General features: G+C 39.8%; 1 protein-coding gene across 1 annotated transcript in view; it reads left to right on the top strand.

The window, feature by feature from the left end:
• LOC129697170 (putative Polycomb group protein ASXL2) overlaps window positions 1-19,835 on the top strand; it is a 176,782-nt gene that overhangs the window by 75,607 nt on the left and 81,340 nt on the right. Inside the window, 1 exon segment of the mRNA XM_055635475.1 lies at window positions 144-226. Within this exon segment, the coding sequence (XP_055491450.1) occupies window positions 144-226 (83 nt within the window).

Raw genomic sequence — 19,835 nt, 5'->3', positions numbered from 1 at the left:
AAAAAAAGACACTTTTGTAACTGGAACAGAATATTTCTAAGTTTAGCTTTGAATTATTAGATATTTACTGGATGCTCCTCATAAGTGTGGTAACCACGCGGGAATACACATTTGAAGCTGACATTGCTGTGCATCTTTATCAGGTACTGGAGAAGTACCGAAATACACCCATGAGCCACAAAGAGATCCTCCAAGTCATCCAGCGTGAAGGATTAAAGGAGATCAGGTGAGTGCTTTTACAGTCTTATTCTCTATAGTAATCTGCATAAAGTGGAATGAGTGTGATTATTTCGTTGGTTAGAAGACCTACATGATTATATGATTGTATTTCATACTGAGAGAGAAAAAGGGAAAAAATGGTGTGCAGGTCAAATTTGCACGTCCAGTTAAATGCTTTTGACTGAAATACACAGCCACATGATTTTTTTCTGTTTGATGTAAATATCCTCTTTGGTGTAAATATCATCCTTTACCTCTCCGCCTCAATCCCACAACCATGTTACTGCCTTAGCTCATATTTGTTTATAGTTTTGTCAAATTTTGTCTAGTGATGGTAACTAAGCATGCATTTCTAAACATTATTCTCAGTCTCTTTCTCTTTGTTGTTAATAAGCTCTCATCAGCAATGTCATCTGGAAGCAAGATACTGTTTATGCATGAATTCTCTCGAGAGTCAGAACTTTTATTTAATCAGCTCAAATAGAAACACAAAATTCCTCCTTCTCTGTGGAGCCCTAACTTCAGCAATCCTTTTTAGCTTTTATCAACTCTAATGTGGTTCTGTTCTTAATTGTTTTTAATTTCAAGTTACCCTCATTGTCATTCATTGTGAAGTTGTTTTTGACACTCAGCAGAAATCTCTTCCCCATAAAATTTCTCTCAACACAGCCAGCATTGTTTGCTGCAGAGACTCGACAATGTAGCTTTCACTGTCTTCAATGTAGTTAAATAGATTTTTGGGTGCTTTGCCATACCAAGGCTTGATTCCTGGCCCTTTCATCTTGAAATTTCATAGTGATAGAATCAAACAGCAGGCCCATCAGCCCAACTTGCCACACCAACCAACATGCCCATCTACCCTAGTCCCATCTGCTTGCGTTTGACCCATATCCCTGTAAACCATGTTTCTTAAACATTGTGATTGTTCCTCCTCCAGCAGCTTGCCCCAACTATCCTTTGTGAACAAAAAAAAGTTGCCGCTCAAGTTGTTATTAAATCTTCCCCCTCCTCACATTAAGTCTATGTCCACTGATTCTTGATCCCCTTACTCTGGGTAAAAATCAGTGCATTTACCCAATCGATTTATAATCTTATACACGTCAATAAGATCACCCCTCATCCTCCTGCGCTCCAAGGTATAGAGTCCTCTCCCTGGAGCTCAGGCACTCAAGTCCAAGCAAGATCTTTGTTAATACTCACTGCATCCTTTCCAGCTTAGCAACATCTTTCCTGTTATAGGGTGTCCAAAACTGAACATCTATACATAACTAAAACTCTGAACTTGTGCTCTTCCGGTTTGCGTGGTTTTGCTATTTGTGCAAAAACAGTACAAGATAGCGCTACAATTTTTCGCTACCCGACTCATCAATCTCCTGTGCTGAAGGTGCAATAAGTTTTGTTCCGATCAATCGTACATTTAAAAAGTTATTAAGGTTTAAAATCTTAAAAACCACGCATGCGCAGTTTGGTCTCTTCTGCTGTCAGTCAACGCCACGCAGATTGGTCTCCACTCCCGTCAGTCAATGCCACGGCTAGGAAGGCAACGCCCCTTCCTGCACCGCGGCCTCTCCCGCCTCATTCACAACCTCCTATCTCCCCTCCTCACAGTAACTTGTCTATCGTCTCCCCCACCACCGGCGGCGGCCGTGGGAGGGGTTCAGTGAAGGCCCTGGTCACGTCTCTCTCCCCCTCATCACTCACCCCTCATCACTCACACCTCTCCCCCGCCCGCCCTCTGCAGCAATGGCGGTCCCGGTGACGAACACCGACTCCACTCCTCCCCCCCCCCCCCCCCGCAGTTTAGACCAGCAGTGGCAGCAGGCGGGCAGGTAGGTGGGAATGGGCCGAGCCAGAATGGGCAGAGGGAGGGAGGGAGAGTCGGGTTGCAGGGTGGCCGAGCAGTTTATGCGGAGTATGAGTAACACGCACACACGCATACACACACACACGGTGCAAATTGGTCCAATCTTCAAGTCAACTGGATCTAAACCAGAGCTAACAATGAGTGACTGAAGGAACTGCAGATGCTGCTTTTCATGGAGGGAGGGAGGGATTGGGGGAGGGGAGGAGGAGAGGGGAAAGTTTTCTGGGCAGGTGAGGAGGGAGTGTGGGGGGATTGATGGAAAGGAGGGGGTAGGGATGGAGAGGTGGGGAAGGGGAGGAGGGGGAATAGAGGGAGAGGAGAGAAGTTGTGGGGGAGGTAGGGAGTGGGGAATAGCGGGAGAGGCTGGCAGTGGGGGAGGTGGGGGATAGAGGGTAGGAGGGGGGTTGGGAGAGGCGTTATGGAGGGAGGGAGGGTGTGACTGAGGGGAGAGGGAGGGGGAGTTGAGGGAGGGATTGGAGGAGGAGAGGGGAAAGGAGAGGGGGATGGAGTGCTGGGGGATGAGGGGAAATGAGCCGCGCCTGCGCAGTTGGAGGCTATGCGTGGGTGGTGGAATATTGTGTTGGGGAGCAGACCCAACAGGTCTGCACTTAGTCTAGTAATATCCTAAATGTGACCTCATTAATGTCTTGTGCAACATCTATACTCAATAATCTTAATGATGAAGAGCAATGTGCCAAAAGCCTTCTTGACCATTCTGTCCACCTGTGACACCACTTTCAAAGATGTGCAGTATGTACAGTTGTTCTTTTACAGTTGCTTAATCATTGTGCTGTGTTTTGTGTGAAAGTATTCTCATGTATAAATAAATCTCTTGTATTTTGTATACGGTTATTGTTAACCGGGGGGAAAAGGTTAGCTCTTTCGATACATATGCAATGTGTTAAATATTCATTGCTCGAGATGCTTAGGTTACAGTTTGAGAGATAAGAATGAAATCGTCAGACCAGTCTTACTCAGCTAGGCCATGAAGGAGAGCTGTTGAAGGACGATGATTAGATAAAAATTGCAGGCAGTCCAGAAAGCACAGGGAGAGGTGCGTCACATTCATGGGGGATACCATTTGTGAAATTAAAGAGAAAATGCTCAAGGTACTCAACGGGTAGACAAAAATGCTGGAGAAACTCAGCGGGTGAGGCAGCATCTATGGAACGAAGGAATAGGTGACGTTTTAGGTCGAGACCCTTCTTCTGAATGATTTTTCCAGCATCTGCAGTTCTTTCATAAACAAAATACTCAACAGGATCTATGAAGAGTGGAACAAAAATAATGTATCAAGGTCATTAGGAGCAAAAGCACATTTTATGATGCAGAGAGAAAGGGAGAGGGTGGAGAGAAATGTCTGTAATCGGTTGGAAAGATGAAATGACAAGTGGATAATACAGGATTAAAGTGGGTAACAGAAAGTAAATGAGAGAAGCCAAATAACGAATTGAAATTTGCAGTTCATAATGTTCAAATGCTCACAAGCTATGGGAGCAGAATTCGGCCATTCAGGATCATTGAGTCTACTTTGCCATTCAATCATGGCTGATTTATCTTTCCCTCTCAACGCCATTCTCCTGTCTTCTCTTCATAACCTGTGACACCCTTCTTTGAAATGTGAAATTCAAAACCTAGATATTTACCTAGCGATTTTGATTTTCTGCACGTTGTCAGTATGGAGCACATTTCATTTTGTATTGCTTGTATTATGAAGACTTTAATTTACAATTCCAGTGATGTTCATTTTTATTCTGTTGTTACTTTGATGGAACGGGTGAGTGGCTCTCTGTCCAGAGTGTGAGGTTCATTTAGTGTGGCCTGTTTTGGAGTTGCAGTTGCTTCCACGGGCAATGGATATTTATGAATTGCTTAATAGGCCTGTGGTTATTGTCAGATTTATGCACTCATCTTTGGTTGTGAATGTATAAATAAAATATAATCAAATTCTATAATAAGCACCATTTCCCCTGGGTAGCTGATGTGGGTAGCATCGGTCACTGGGTATTTTTATGATAATAAAAGCTTGAAGTTTTTGACAAGCCCAGGTTACAAGCTGCTGTCTCCTTTTCGGAGATCCATTCTTACTGGCATTTTATTTAATTACATTGATATTAGATAAAACCACTGAGCTTCTTAACAATAAAGAGGTTAGTGTTTTTATTGAAGAACAAGATGAAATCAGTTGTGGAAAAAACAATTACGTGCTTGACTGCATCCAGGGTGATTATTTGTAACTTCCCTGTATGATATTGCAAAAAGCTTCAAACTATGTTTCTTCTCTTCCCCTTCTATTGCCCCAGTGCAAATGAATAAAAAAATAATACTGCTTAAATGAGCTTTCACAATTGCTTGCAAACCAGCCACAGATGTTTGGTTGTGCAGCATGGTTTAATGAAAACAAGTACATGATGGCAGGGTGAAAGATTCTTGTATCTGAATGTCTTCTTCAATCGCACTTGTATATATTTTGCCTGGGGTGCACCTCAATGAAGTCTCAAACAGACATTTTTTTGACTGTCAACGAATGGGTAGATACATACACCATTCTTTTTATTTGTGTAAATAAAGAGCGGAACTCATGATAAGAAGTGCTCACTATCACACGTGCAAATAAATTATGGCCAAATAAATTATATAATTAAATATCTGCCGACTTTTCTTTAACAATGGCATGAAGTTTCTGTTTAGTGGCAAATTTTCTTGTGTTCAGTTTTGTTATCCTAACAAAAAAAGGATGTATTAGCAGTGAAAGGAGTGCAGCAAAAACAGGCTGCAGGGGTGGTAGTTTGCTGTATGAGGAGATCGAGTAGATGTGCCTGATTTTCTCTAAGATTTAGAAGATTAAAAGGAGGCCTCTTTTCAAAATACTTACAGGCTGGATGTGAGGTGGATGTTTCCTTAAGGTGAAAGCGATAAAGACTAGAAATAAAAACAGAAAATACTTGGTATCCTTTGACTTTTTCCAACATTTTCTGCTTCTATGTCTGATTTCCAGCATCCACAGTTTTTTAAATTTCAAACTACAACCACTGGTCATGATCTCAGAATAAAAGGAAGTGAGCCATGTGGGACCAAGGCAAGGAAATATTCCATTATTCAGAGGGTGATGAATCTTTGGAATTCTCCACCCTATGAGATTGTGGAGGCTGTGTCATGAAATTCATTCAGAACAGAGATAAATAGATTTCAGGATATTAAAGGAATCAAAGCTTTTGAGGGCTGTGTAGGAAAATGGCACCGAGGTGGGAGATAAGCCATAATTTTGATTACTAGCCGAGTGGGCGTGAAGAATCACATGATCTCTACCTGCTATGTCCTGAAAGAGAGAGAGTTTCCTGCTGTCCTCCCAGAAACTTGGCCATAAAGCCGTAATGAGGGGAGATTTTTCCCTGTCATGTGCCAGATGTCAGGAATCTCAGATTAGGCTGAACTCATCTTGTGGGCTGAGCAACCACATGGAGTGGAAAAGTTCAGACGGAAGGAAGAAGTTTGAAAGATTAAAGCACGTACATGACTGATTGGCGAAACTTAAATTATGAAATCAACGGGATTTTACAGTGATGTTCGACCGCAGGCGTAAAAGACGAGTTAGTCAAGATAGAAGTGGTTGTTCAGGAGCAACTATTAATCAGTATGCCTTTAAACATTTGGTTACTCATTCAACAAGTCATTACATTTTCAGTGGTTTTATGGAAAGGATGAATTGAAGTACATGTAAAATATCACAGATTCTGCGTTGTTTCTTGGGAAACATTGCAGCACCGCACCCAGTGCAGGACCAGGGTATCGCAACTTATACATTTGATACATTTGTTTTCCTCATGGTATTTGTGCAACTGTCAGAAGCTGTAGTGGTGAAGCTAACAATTTTACTGTTGCGACAGCCCATATAGTTTAAGCAGAATGCACTACATTGGAGTTGGTCGGGTGGAGATTGTAGTCCATTTGTTCCTCAGACCATCTTGGGAAATCGTATCAGAGAGAAAATGAAGGGGTTAATAATCTTGGATTATTAATGAAGGCAGTCATCAGCCTGCTCAGACATGGTAATGTGGTAGAGATGAGGTCATATTACGGGAGGAGACAGAAGCAGACCTGATGGATTATCAAAATCATAAAAAAAGAAACGTATAAACTAATGTATACTAAATACTATCATATAATTTCATACTTGTAATCATCATATTCTAATTGAGGTCTTAATATTGGGAGGGAAAACAAAATTGGAAGTTAGAAAAATAGGTAAAGAACACATCAGAAACCGAAAAGGCTAAAATGCAGTCCATTTAAAAGTAGGTCAATATGGCACCGTGTTTTTCTGCTAAATGTTTGAGCTCAAGAGGAAGTTTTGGTTTTGTTATTGTCTTCATTCAGACGATTTTGGGAAATGCACTTGTCACTGCAATTAATAAACATACCTAATTAATTAGATTATGGTTTGTGTTTTCAAGTGAAGTGTTACCCACACAACTCTTTCTTGAGCTTGTGTTCCTGGTTCTCACTGAGAGTTCAATGGAGGAGATGTGTTTGCCATACTTTATATTGTAGCTCTGTAGGATTGGAAATATGGATTCACTGGAGAAAGTCAGCCATGTTTCATATTTTCTGGAACGCTCTTGACATTCTCGCTGTTTAAATGTTTAGAAAAACTTAAAACATAAGTTAAATGTGGCCTTCATCTGAGTTTTTCAATGCTGAATCAAAAGACACTTGGAATATGTAACGTGCCAGTGTTTTTCTTCCAGAAACATCGTCAAGATAATTGTTTTGTTCTTATTTAGAGAAAACCTTTTTGAATCAAATTGGGTTCTAAAGCAATAAAAATTACTCAATGCATAATTCAGGAATTATGGGAAATAGTGTATTAAATAGGATTATGTTTGAGTCTCTCAGCAACAGGCAATTATGTCAGTGGGCAGCAATCTTCATCATGGACTAGTTTACTTAACACAGGGTGTGGAAGCTATGCCTGTTGACACAAATACATTAATGATATTCCAATTGAATTATACTGTACAAAGGAAACTATATTACAGGTAAAATAGAATTTAATGATGCAACATTGTGAAATGTTAGCAATTTAGTAATCTTTGTCTGCTATCAGAGCAATATTTCAGGGAAACCTGATCCTTTTGCTCCTAAGGGGATTATGGCTGCACCAAAGAATGTTATGAGCTTTTCATTCAGGCTTGGTTGTGTGTGAGAGAATGAGATGTGTTCTTGTTGCCAAGAAAATGACTACTCAGCTGTGTGGATACTGGTTCTTCAAACAAGTCGACACACATCTGACTTTCTTTTAATTGCATCCACAGTAACAAAATTGTCAGTTAACACCTTGTGTCTATTCTTTTCTATGTGAAACATTACAACTAGTAGTTAATAACATATAAGGTTCTAAATGTTGGCCCCTGTTATCCTGTGTATTTCTAACTTGGAATTCTAAGGTAAGTTTTTTTTTTAAATTATAAATATTTATCTTGCAATGATTAGGATAACAATTCTTAATGTATTTTTGTGGAACTTCTCACATTGTCCGTTCATGTCGCAGCTATATCTGAAGAGAATAGAGTATCTCGCTGAACTGCAGTAACATTTCTTTGAACCATTTCCAGCATCAGTAGGAGCCTATGAATAGTAACTACAAAATCATGCTGAAAATTAATGCTTTATCTTTGTTTATTGTTTTCTATGCATATATCTATATATTTTTTTATTATTCTGTTGGTGATGTTATTGTAATTTTCCCTATCTTCATTTAGGCTGCTTGAGCTTGGCATTTGTTGAGTTGACGAGCTTTGTTTTAGCACAACTGCTTGCTGAGCTGCCTTTATGAACATCGGAGATAAAGAAGTAACCATTTTAAAACTGCCAAAATGTTGAAGTTGTGGATATTGGTGCAAGTTATTTTATATTACGTATTAAAAATCAGTTTGGAGAAGATTCAGTTCTGATGCAACTGAGTAAGCCCACCAGGTGAACAGTCTATTCCAATTTTGGGTTCATGTGTGTTCCAATAAAATTTCATACCGCTTTAAAAATATGTGCCTAAATCCTAGGTTTTGTTTTCTTATGGTTATTATCGGGAGTGGTATTGGAGAGGGACGTAATTTTACAAAGAACCAGAAGCGTCTCGGTGACTGTTTCTTCTCTGTTGCTGTGGTTTGAAGGGTGCTTCGTCTTCATGGTAACTTTGAAAGAATGGCTGTTTTTTTTATATTAACAGGGTGGCTGATGTAATAGTGTGCTTGTAGCAGCTGCAAGTAATGTAGAACAATGGCTGGTTACACAGCTGCTCTGACCTCAGAATCACTCAGCAGCATTGCTTTGAACTGTTCTTGGTCATTTCCGTTCAGTTAACATGCAAGTCAAGATTGTAATGGAACAGTAATACAAAAACAAAGTACAAAATAAGAGCACAAACTGCTGGAAAAAGTCAGCAGATCTGGCAACAGCTGTGTTGCAGGTATATGATCTTAGATTCAACAACGTTTGCAAGAGATGTGCCTCGAGCTATTAAATTCACAGGGCTGCAAAGGCACAGAGAAATGGGTTGTGGGAGAATGAAAGCCAATAACAGCCTCGCAGGTGTACATAGTTTTGTCTCCTTCAGAAATATGAGGTGAATTGGACCAATTTCTAGACTTTCATAGTTAGTCTTTTCAAAATTTTGATTGGCATAAGTAGACAGACCTTTTCTATTTATCAGACTTTTTTTTACCATCGACTGGTGTGATACCTTGTAGAACCATTTGTCGAAGGTATCTGCTGCATGTTATGGAAAGACCCATGCTCAATAGATCATGATCAGAAATATATTTCGGGGGGACTACACCCCCATAATCACCATCAAACACAAACTTAGTTGTGGCTCACACTTGAAATGCATAATGCCAGAGGAGGTGAAGTCCCTTTTCTATGAGTTTGAGCAACTCGCCTCCATTGATTAAGAAGCTAATTTGCCTCCAATGTCCCCACCCCCACATCCATGGAGACAACCAGTGACTCTTGTCAAGGACTATTTCAACTCTATCCCTTTCTTGAAGAGGCTTTTTCCTCCTCCTCCCATGAAGATCCAGTTGGACCCTAGTTACTCAACTCTCACTGCCTATGAAACCAAACGACCTATTCACCATTTCCTTCCATTCCCTCCTAAATGCCCTGAACCTAACATTCTCCCTCTCTATTCCTATCCAACTTCTTTCTGTTCATCTCTCTATGGGTTCTTCGCCCTCACTGTGAAGAAACGGTGGCACACCTGGTAGAGCCAGACAGCTAGAGCTCACAGCGCCAGACATCCAGATTTGATCCTGACCTCGGGGGCTGCCTGTGTGGTGTTTGCATGGCCTCCCTCTGACCATATGGGTTTCCTCCAGTTCCCTCACACATCCCAAAGACACGTGGGCTTGTAAGTTAATTGACCTCTGTAAATTGCCCTTAAGGTGCAGGTAGTTGATAGTCAGCGTACACTTGGTGGACTGAAGTACCTGTTTCCATGCTGTACCTCTTGACTCTGTAAACAGATGACCATTTATTCTGAACCATGCACCACATCACCATCCTCTATTACACATTCCATCTCAATCTGACCTGTTATATCAGCTTTCTCCACTTACCTGCCATAATATGTGAAGCAGCATTGGAGAATTGCGAGTGGACTAAAAAAAAAGTAGAAAAATGCATAAATATGAGATGGAAATAAATTTAAGAGAATTATTATTTTTATAATTTACCTCTGTCCATAACAATGTTATAGCCATACAGGTTTGATAACTTAATATTTGAATGTTAAAACCACTTCTTTTTTTGTAGAATGTATGAGTTGAGAAAGCAATCTCTGCAGTGCTGAAGTGCTAATAAAAATGAAAAATAAAAATTAAGTCTTACGAAGCAGTTGAAAGAAATTAAAATTTCAGATTAGAAATTAGGAATTCCGAATAAAAAATCACAAAATTCACGCTGAGGAATTTCAATTTGTAAATTTGCAGTGCCATTTTTGTTGTTCCAATTTTCTTCCTAATTTGCTGCATTAATAATGCATATATTGTTGTCATCTGCCCAAATGTAAGCAAGAGGGTGAGGAGAAGGGTGGGGGGGACTTATGCTGGAGTTAGCTGAAGTTGGAAAATTCAATGTTCATACCATTGGGTATCCATGTGGCATATGAGGTGCTATTCTTCTAGTTTGTGTTTGACCTCACAGTGGCATTGGGGAAGGTTGAGGACAGATGGGAAGGAGAGTTGAAATGGTTTGCAGTTGGAAGCTGAAGATGGACATTGCGAGCGGAGCAGAGTTTCTCTGCAAAACTGTAATCTCGTCTCGGCCAATGTAGAGAAGCCACATCATGAGATTGAGATGCCATCGACCAAGTTGTTGGAGTGCAGATGAATCTACCTCACCTGGAAAGGCTATTTTGCCCCCTGGGTGGTGGTGAATGAGGGGGTGTAGGGACAAATGTTGCACTTTCTATGATTGCAGTAGTAAGTACCAGGAAAACAGGGAGAGGTGGGTGGAAAGGAGTGAACAAACCTGGGATTCACGGAGGGAGTGGTCCTTGTGGAAACCCGAATGGGAAAGATGTGGCTGGTGTTAGGATCCCCTTGGAGCTGTCGGAAAAGGCAAAGTTGGATGCAGAGGCTGGTGGGGTTACAGGTGAAGATGAAGGAAATCTGCATCTATTCTCTCTGGAAAGGAAAGATCAGAGCAGACGTGGGAAATGGAGGAAATGCATGTTTTGTTTCTTGGGCTGGAATGATGTTTGGCCGTATCATGCTGTTAAAAAATTCTTAAAATTTCCAACCCTAACTATATACGACCAAGAGGTACATCACATCATGTCATTATGTGTGTTGGAAGGAACTGCAGTTACTGGTTTGCACTGAAGATAGACACAAAATGCTGGAATAACTAAGCGGGCCAGGCAGCATCTCTGGAGAGAAGGAATGGGTGATGTTTCGGGTCAAGACCCTTCTTCAGACATTCAATTGTCATTACATGGCAATTCTAACGGTATCAGCAAGGACTGATACAGCACACTCCTTGGGGAACAGGCAGTTTCCGACATGATCTGTATCCAGAAATAATTTTACTGACTATGTCGCATAAGTTTTAATATAATGATTAGCGCCACATATACATTTATAACATCAAAAAATCAGAAATGAACTTTCATTTTTAACGTGCTATTTAAATACTTAAACTACAGGCATTAATTACAAATGATTTATGAACACATAAAGAGGAAATGAAGGTCGACATTAGATGCGTTATTTTTATTAATATATATTACTCCAATTTTGTGTAAATCCATTTATTTTGGGGGATACCTGATCTAATTTTCCTTTTATTGCCTCCTCCTCCTCCCCCTTTGGCATTTGAATTTATTTTTATGATTAATATCAGAAAAAATGAATTAGTTATTTAAAATAAAATACAGGCCTCTGTATCGGGAATATGTATGTCATTGTTGTGCACATTTTACCATACCTCATCAATCATATGTTAAAGGGAGAAAACTTGAAAGTATTCACAGCACTATTGGCTTTGAAGAACATGGCCATTTGTTTCATTATTTTGATGTGCATTGAAGTGTGTGTCTGCCCTGTTTGGCTTTTGGTACATTGTGATGTTCATTAGTTTGTGGCTCTAAATGTTGCTGTCAAGTCACTGCATGCCCAGCATGGAGTGGCAAGTCTCTCAAACTTCACTTTTTTCCCTGGAGGCACACTTGTTTTGTACTTCTTGCCATGTGCTACAGGCCTCTCAACAGGCTGTGAGTTTTAATTTTTGTTTATGCTTATAACAATGGTTGATTATTTTTAGCAGCAATAATATGTATGTACATCTTTATACCATGTTGAGTAATCTTTGTATGAAATGTACCATGTTATTAAAAATCATTGTGAAATTCCTTGCCGTATAGGGGAAAATAAGTGTTCGGCACGGACTTGTAGGGCCGAGATGGCCTGTTTCCGTGCTGTAATTGTTATATGGTTATATGGTATACTTGATAGCTGGTGGAAATTTGTACTGCAATAAGGAAACCAGCTAGGATTTGTTTTTTTTTGACGAGAGGCATCCTCACTAAGAAAAATTGTTTATATTGCGAATGACAGGGATGTATTTAAAATGTTCTTTAATTTCTCTATTTACCTGCACAAAGTGTAAGCATACATCAGTGCTGGAGATGTTAGCAATAAAAAGAACAGTGGAAAATTGGTTTTCTTCCTAATATCAGAATACGTTTAGATTTTCTTCCATCAAGTTGACTTTCCCTGGACAGTAAATTGGAATGAGGAATGTTTCACTTGAAGCTCCATGGACATTTGGACATGACAGTTAATACTTCTGGAAGAGAAGGTGTCCTGTTGAAGTTTCAGTTTTTTTTAAAAAAAGTAATATTTTGGAAATGTGACATAATTGTGAAGAACATTAATTAGTGTCTTAATTCACCATTTCAAGTATTGAATTAGTTAAATTGCATATTGTGTCCTTGTATAAAACAAATTGTTAATTTATGTTACATTTTCATCTGTCTTGTTTGGGGATGGATAGCTGTGAATGAGATGGAAAGATCCTAATCTCTGCTGTGGTTAGTGCAGCTACCATGGCATGTGTGTAGCTCTACTACATATTTTTACATAGAACAAGGATTGAGACCCAAAAATCATAGAATTGTGTGAGCACTAATTATAGAATTAGTATTATATTTTAATCTCACATTAACTGTCAGCAGCCTAAATATTTGGTTGAAGTGTTCATTGTGGGGCATGTTTTATATTATTTTAAGTTATTCTTTTATATCTCTGACTGCATGGTCCAGTGGGGCTACACAAACTTCTTATGCCAGGAAATCTATCCACTAAGCTGCATTGGTTTTGAGCTTTAGTGTATGCAGAGAGGCTTTCCATGTGAAGGGGGGAAAAAAACTTTTTTTAATTAATAATTTTGGCTTAAGTGCATTTGATAATGTTTTTCTGGTATTGTGCTTTCATTTTAAATTACTCTTGTCACTTTTTTAATGGTTGTAGAATTGTAGTGAACGTCAGGGCCTCGCCTGCCTATGCAGCAGCTTGCCTGCAGACGTTTTCATTCTGTGCCTGCTCCAGTTGGCAGTAAGTTTAATGGACATGTAACTGTTCACCAGTGAGCTCTGGTGGCTTGTGTCTCAGCTCAAGATCCAGGACATTATGTTTAGCAATGACACTTTGCACTTCAGGCTTTGGCCACTTTGGATTCTGTACCTTACTCCTCAACATTCTCAACTTCAACCTCTTTTTGTGGAAGACAGTCATTTTTGTCCTGACAGGGCCTGAGACAAACCCCTCTCTTTGTGATCCGGTCCTTGACTTTTTCCAGGTTTTACTTTTGTATTATAGTGCTTCATGTTTTCTGCTCTCATGGATTGAAGCAAGTAATGATGTATTGTTCTTGAATTTAATTATGTGTTTTAATTTTTTGGTGGGAATATATTCCAATCTTCTTGCACTCTTTGAATAAGTTGTTAACTAAAATCTATCTGGAATACAGTACTCTGATTGTAATGTTATGATAATTTGAATAAGACTTCTCCACCTTTGGGAAATGTTTACCTATCTATTTCTTTCAAATTTGTAAAATATTTGGTTAAATAATTCTGCAAAATCACTAAAAAGGAATGCATATCATTTTTCTATAATCTTACTTTAATCCTAGGTGTCTTGTGGACCATGTATTGCTGTAATCATTTCAAAGTTAATGCAGTCATTCTGGTTACAAGACCCTAAACTGTTAACCAAAATCCAGTTGTGATGACACCAAAGCCTACTAGAGGTGTCGCCAAACATTTTCCTCTTTATATTCTGGAAATAGGAAGCACAGCGTTCCTTCGTAATTATGGAGGGTATTTTCATGACATGTTTATGCAGGCCCTTGAATCACACTGCATCATAACTATTCCCAATTCACCATTTACATTTTACAATTTTAAGTCTCATGTTAATTATGTGGGTCCAAAAAAGCTATCACGAACATACCGAAACAAAATTGACTATTTTCCTGATTTTGGGTATGCTGCTTTTACTCATGAGCAAGCATTTTTGCTTTTGCGGTGGTATACGTGTTAATAGGAGTATCTTAAGCAAAAGTTAATCTTTGAAAAAGTGGGAACTATGAACATGATTTGAAATTAATGATCTAAACATGGAATTCAGAATATGCCGACGACATATAATGTGCTGTTCATATATAACTTAATTGGGAATTAAGAGGCCACCCACGGTCAAAGAGGGAGGATGAATAAACGTTAAAATAGCAGACATCAGGATGAAACTGAATGGAGGAACTGTTCTTTGTTGTTCATCGAGTTTCATTTCACCCCCTTGGAAGCCAAGGGTAGAGAGTTCAATTTGGAAGTGTGATGAAGGATTAACTAAACACAAGGAGGATACTGTTTGTATGGAGATCAGATTGCTGAAGATTTCTGCGTAAACATGACTGTTCATGAATTTAAACATGTACATTTGTGGCTGCGTGAGTCAAATTAATCCAAAGTTAATATTGGCATAAGACTTGCTGGTCATTTATGTATCCTGAAAACTAATCATTGTGTTGCTGATGAATGAATGGATTTTAATTTCCCCAGGTGGCGGGGGTTGGGAGGGATTACGACAGCATGTGGAAAATCAAGGGCAGCACATCATCGTGCAGCTTTCTATCCCAGCCAGAGCACAGTAACAACAACCAAATTCTACCACAAATGTTGAGGAAAAACGCTGAAATTTTAATAATTTACAATTAAATATTGCAGGATATGCTACGTGCTCAAAGATCAGTCTTAAACTTTCTGATGAAGTTATATCAAAAGCAAAGAAAAGTGAAACTTTGAAAGAATATGTTAAGAATATGGTTCACATCGCCTTTGTATGTACACTGATCTAACATCTCACACATATGAACAGTAATTTTGCAACGGGTAGTGTATGCCTTATTTAGTGTATTGATTTATAATATTCCAGGAAACAAAATAGCAAATGTGTTTTCACTCATGCCTGTGAGTTTGAAGATGGAATAAAATAGGCAACTTCCTTTGATACTGAATAATATTCCAGCCAAGCAAACATAGAAACATAGAAAATAGGTGCAGGAGGAAGCCATTCGGCCCTTCGAGCCAGCACCGCCATTCAATATGATCATGGCTGATCGTCCCCTATCAATAACCCATGCCTGCCTTCTCCCTATATCCCTTGACTCCACTAGCTCCCAGAGCTCTTTCTAACTCTTAAATCCATCCAGTGACTTGGCCTCCACTGGCAGGGATTCCATAAATTCGCAACTGGGTGAAAAAGTTTTTTCTCACCTCGGTCTTAAATGACCTCCGCTTTATTCTAAGACTGTGGCCCCTGGTTCTGGACTCGCCCAACTTTGGGAACATTTTTTCTGCATCTAGCTTGTCCTGTCCTTTTATAATTTTATATGTTTCTATAAGATTCCCCCTCATCCTTCTAAACTCCAGTGAATACAAGCCTAGTCTTTTTAATCTTTTCTCATATGACAGTCCCGCCATCCCAAGGATCAATCTCGTGAGCCTATGCTGCACTGCCTCAATCACAAGGATGTTCTTCCTCAAATTAGGAGACCAAAACTGTACACAATACTCCAGGTGTGATCTCACCGGAGCCCTATACAATTGCAGAAAAACCTCTCTGAAATCCTCTTGTTATGAAGGCCAACATTCCATTAGCTTTCTTCACTGCTTGCTGTACCTGTAAGCCAACTTTCAGTGACTGGTGTAGAAGGATGCCCAGGTCTCGCTGCACTTCCCCCTTACCTAACGTAACCCCATTGAGATAATAATCTGCCCCCTTGTTTTTGCCGCCAGAGTGGATAACCTCACATTTATCTATATTATACTGCATCTGTCATGCATCTGTCCACTCATTCAACCTGTCCAGGTCACCCTGCATCCTAACATCCTCTTCACAGTTCACACTGCCACCCAGCTTTGTGTCATCCACAAACCTGCTAGTGTGCTCCTAATTCCCTCTTCCAAATCATTAATATATATGGTAAACAGTTGCGGCCCCAACACCGAGCCTTGCGGCACTCCACTCGCCACTGCCTGCCATTCTGAAAAGGACCCGTTCACTCCTACTCTTTCCTTCCGGTCGGCCAACCAATTTTCTATCCACGTCAACACCCTACCCCCAATACCATGTGCTCTAACTTTAGTCACCAGTTTCCCGTGCAGGATCAAAGGCTTTCTGAAAGTCTAGATACACTACAACCCCTTCATCCATTTTACTTGTCACATCCTCAAAAAATTCCAGAAGATTAGTCCAGCATGATTTCCCTTTCATAAATCCATGTTGACTTGGACTCATTCTTTTACTGCTATCCAAATGCCCCATTATTACCTCTTTAATAATTGACTCCAGCATCTTTCCCACCACCGAAGTCAGGCTAACTGGTCTGTAATTCCCCGTTTTCTCTCTCGCTCCTTTCTTGAAAAGTGGGATAACATTAGCTATCCCCCAATCCACAGGAACTGATCCTGAATCTATTGAACATTGGAAAATGATCACCCATGCGTCCACTATTTCTAAAGCCACCTCCCTGAGGACCCTGGGATGCAGACCATCAGGTCCAGGGGATTTATCATCCTTCAGTCCCATTAACCTACCTAATACTATAATACTCGCCTAATGAAAATTTCTTTCAGTTCCTCTACCCCCTTAAATGTACCCCCAGTACATCTGGGAGATTGTTTGTGTCTTCCTTAGTGAAGACAGATCCGAAGTACCTATTCAACTCTTCTGCCATTTCCTTGTTGACCATAATAATTTCACCCGTGTCTGCCTTCAAGGGACTCACATTTGACTTTGCTACTCTTTTTCTCTTAACATATCTAAAGAAGCTTTTACTGTCCTTCTTTATATTCCTGGCCAGCTTCCCTTCATACTTCATCTTTTCAGCCCATATTGCCCGTTTTGTTTCCTTCTGTTGTCCTATGAAAGTTTCCCAATCCTCTGGCTTCCGGCTACTCTTTGCTGTGTTATACATCTTTTCTTTTAGTTTTATTCTATCCCTAACTTCTCTTGTCAGCCACGGTTGCCTCCTACTCCCCTTAGAATCTTTCTTCCTTTTTGGAATGAAATGATCCTGCATCTTCCAGATTATGCCCAGAAATTCCTGCCATTGCTGTTCCACCATAATTCCTGATAGGATCCCTTTCCAGTCTACTTTGGCCAGCTCCCCTCTCGTGCCTTAATAGTCCCCTTTGTTCAACTGCATCATTGACACTTCCGATTTAACGTTCTCCTTCTCAAATTGCAAATTAAAACTAATCATATTATGATCACTACCTCCAAGCGGTTCCTTTACCTCGAGTTCTCTTATCATATCTGGTTCATTGGACAACACTAAATCCAGAATAGCCTTTTCTCTGATCGGCTCCATTACAAGCTGCTCTTTCCATCTCGGAGGCATTCTACAAACTCTCTTTCTTGGGGTCCTGAACTAACCTGATTTTCCCAGTCTACCTGCATATTGAAAATATTGATTTGAATGGCTATGATTTAATTGGATTAATAAAAATGGAAGCCTTCACACTCAATTTTACAGCCTCCCACATATGATAAGGATTGATAGAAACAGTACAATTTCTTTGAATTATTGGGACCACCACACTTGAGTTGATCCATTCACCCGACTCTGATGTGCTTCTTCCTTCAAGGCCATTTGTCTACCTGAGATGCATCATGATTATCCTTGCCACATGAAAGGCTGCCATGAAATCATCAATCAAATCATCAAATATCAACAATCCCGGTCCACCACACTGATTTCCCTCTGCCCTTTTCTTTCACCAAGCTCATTCTAATTATACCAGCAGATGTCGAAATGAAATAAGAAAGGAGAGCATGGTGGTGACCAAATTAAGAAAGACAGCCAGCGGGTGATTTGGCTGGTAAATAAATGAGAAGATCTGTCGTTGAAATTAAAATCTATTTAAAAGGACACTTAATACCTATAATTAAATAAGGAACTGGAGCCAATTATGCGATGGAAGAAGCCAGGTAATGCTGCTGGCCCCAATAACATATACATGCAGAATAGTCAGGACTGAGATTAAATGCACCAGGATTTAAATGTGTTTTGCAAAAAGAGAGTGAATTATTGTGGGTGGAAATGGAGTTGCAGTTTTGATGACAAAAACGAGATGCAGCTGTCAATAAGATAGAATGGAAGCCATGTGGGTGGAAATAATAAATATTGCCAGATCAATCACACTCATTACGAGTCCACAATCTGCCTGACATATTTGGAAATCCTTAAGCAAAAAATTACAATCATCATAAGATTTTAACCCCAATTTATGAGATGGAACATGAAGTTAAAGGGATTAGGGCATGTTTTTGTGATCTCTGCAGGAGACTTTTCCAACGCAATATGTAAAAAGATTGCTGGTGAATCTATTGAATAGGATAATAAATCAGACAGAATATTTGGTAGCTATAATCCATTTTAAGACAATAATATGGGAAACATCGGAGAGAAATATGGATGGTAAGGAAGGAGCCCGAGATATGTAGGTAACAGCTGAAGAAATGACAAAGCTGAAAATGAAAAGATGGGGATTGGTTTATTATTGTTCAGTGCACTGAGATACAGTGAAAATCTTTGCATGCTATCCAGTCAAATCGTACTATGCAAGTGCACAATCAAGATATTACACGTACAGCAAGTAATGCAAAGAGAAAAGTGCTCGAGAGAGAATATAATGTTGGAGTAATACAGTCCCAGAGAGAGTGCAGCTAGAAATATGTGTAAGGACTACAATGAGGTATCTGGATTGCACCCTCAGCTTACGAGAGGACCACTCATTAGTCTGATAACCTCGGAGAAGGAGCTATTACTGATTCTGGTTGATCTTTTGTATCTTCTGCCCGACGGGGGAAAGAAGAGAGAATGACCAGGGTACAAATTGTACTTAATTATATTGGTTGCAGTCCCAAGGCAGCCTGAAGTATAGCTAAATTAATTTGGTTGGGGTGAAGCAAGGTGGGGATGGGGGCGGAGACTAGTTTGTGTAATGATCTATGTCCACAACTCTCTGCAATTTTTCTTGTGGTCTTGGGCCAAGCTATTATGCATCCTGAAAAGATACTTTGGAGATGAGGTTGGTTGGGTCTATGGTGTTGATGGCCGAACTATTGCCAATAAATATGCATCTGACATAGGTATCCTGTGTTGCAGCAATGAGTCAAGAGGCAGAAAGATAGGGTCTGCTGTTGAGTTGATGGGTGAGTTTGGGTGAAAAATTAAAAGGTAATATAGGAAAGGGGAAATATGAATATGAAGGAACAAAGGCACAAAACTTGAAACGTAAGATGTGGACAAGTATTTCACAGTCAGGATGGGAACAGGGCAGTTGGGTGGACAAGATACAATGCAGCTTCCATTGAGTAACACAAATAATAAATAATTACATCAGCAATTTTTTTGACGTATGCACATGGGAGCAGTTGATGGAATTAGAAATCATGTAGAAAAATGTAAAATAAAAGGATACATATTGAATTATTCATCCTTGGAAAAAGATGAAACTGGTCCAGTTTGATTATTTTGAAAAGACATGAGACTGCAGATGCTGGAATCTTGAACAAAAAGCAAGACATGAATCTTTTGGGGAGAGAATGGAAAAGCAGAGTTTCGGATCTGAAGAATGGTCCTGACCGGAAATGTCACCTGTCCATTCCCTCCACAGAATTTC

Source organism: Leucoraja erinacea, chromosome 5 (assembly GCF_028641065.1).
Source record: "Leucoraja erinacea ecotype New England chromosome 5, Leri_hhj_1, whole genome shotgun sequence".
Taxonomy (NCBI): Eukaryota; Metazoa; Chordata; class Chondrichthyes; order Rajiformes; family Rajidae; genus Leucoraja; species Leucoraja erinaceus.
This window is presented reverse-complemented; position numbering and strand designations above follow the sequence as displayed.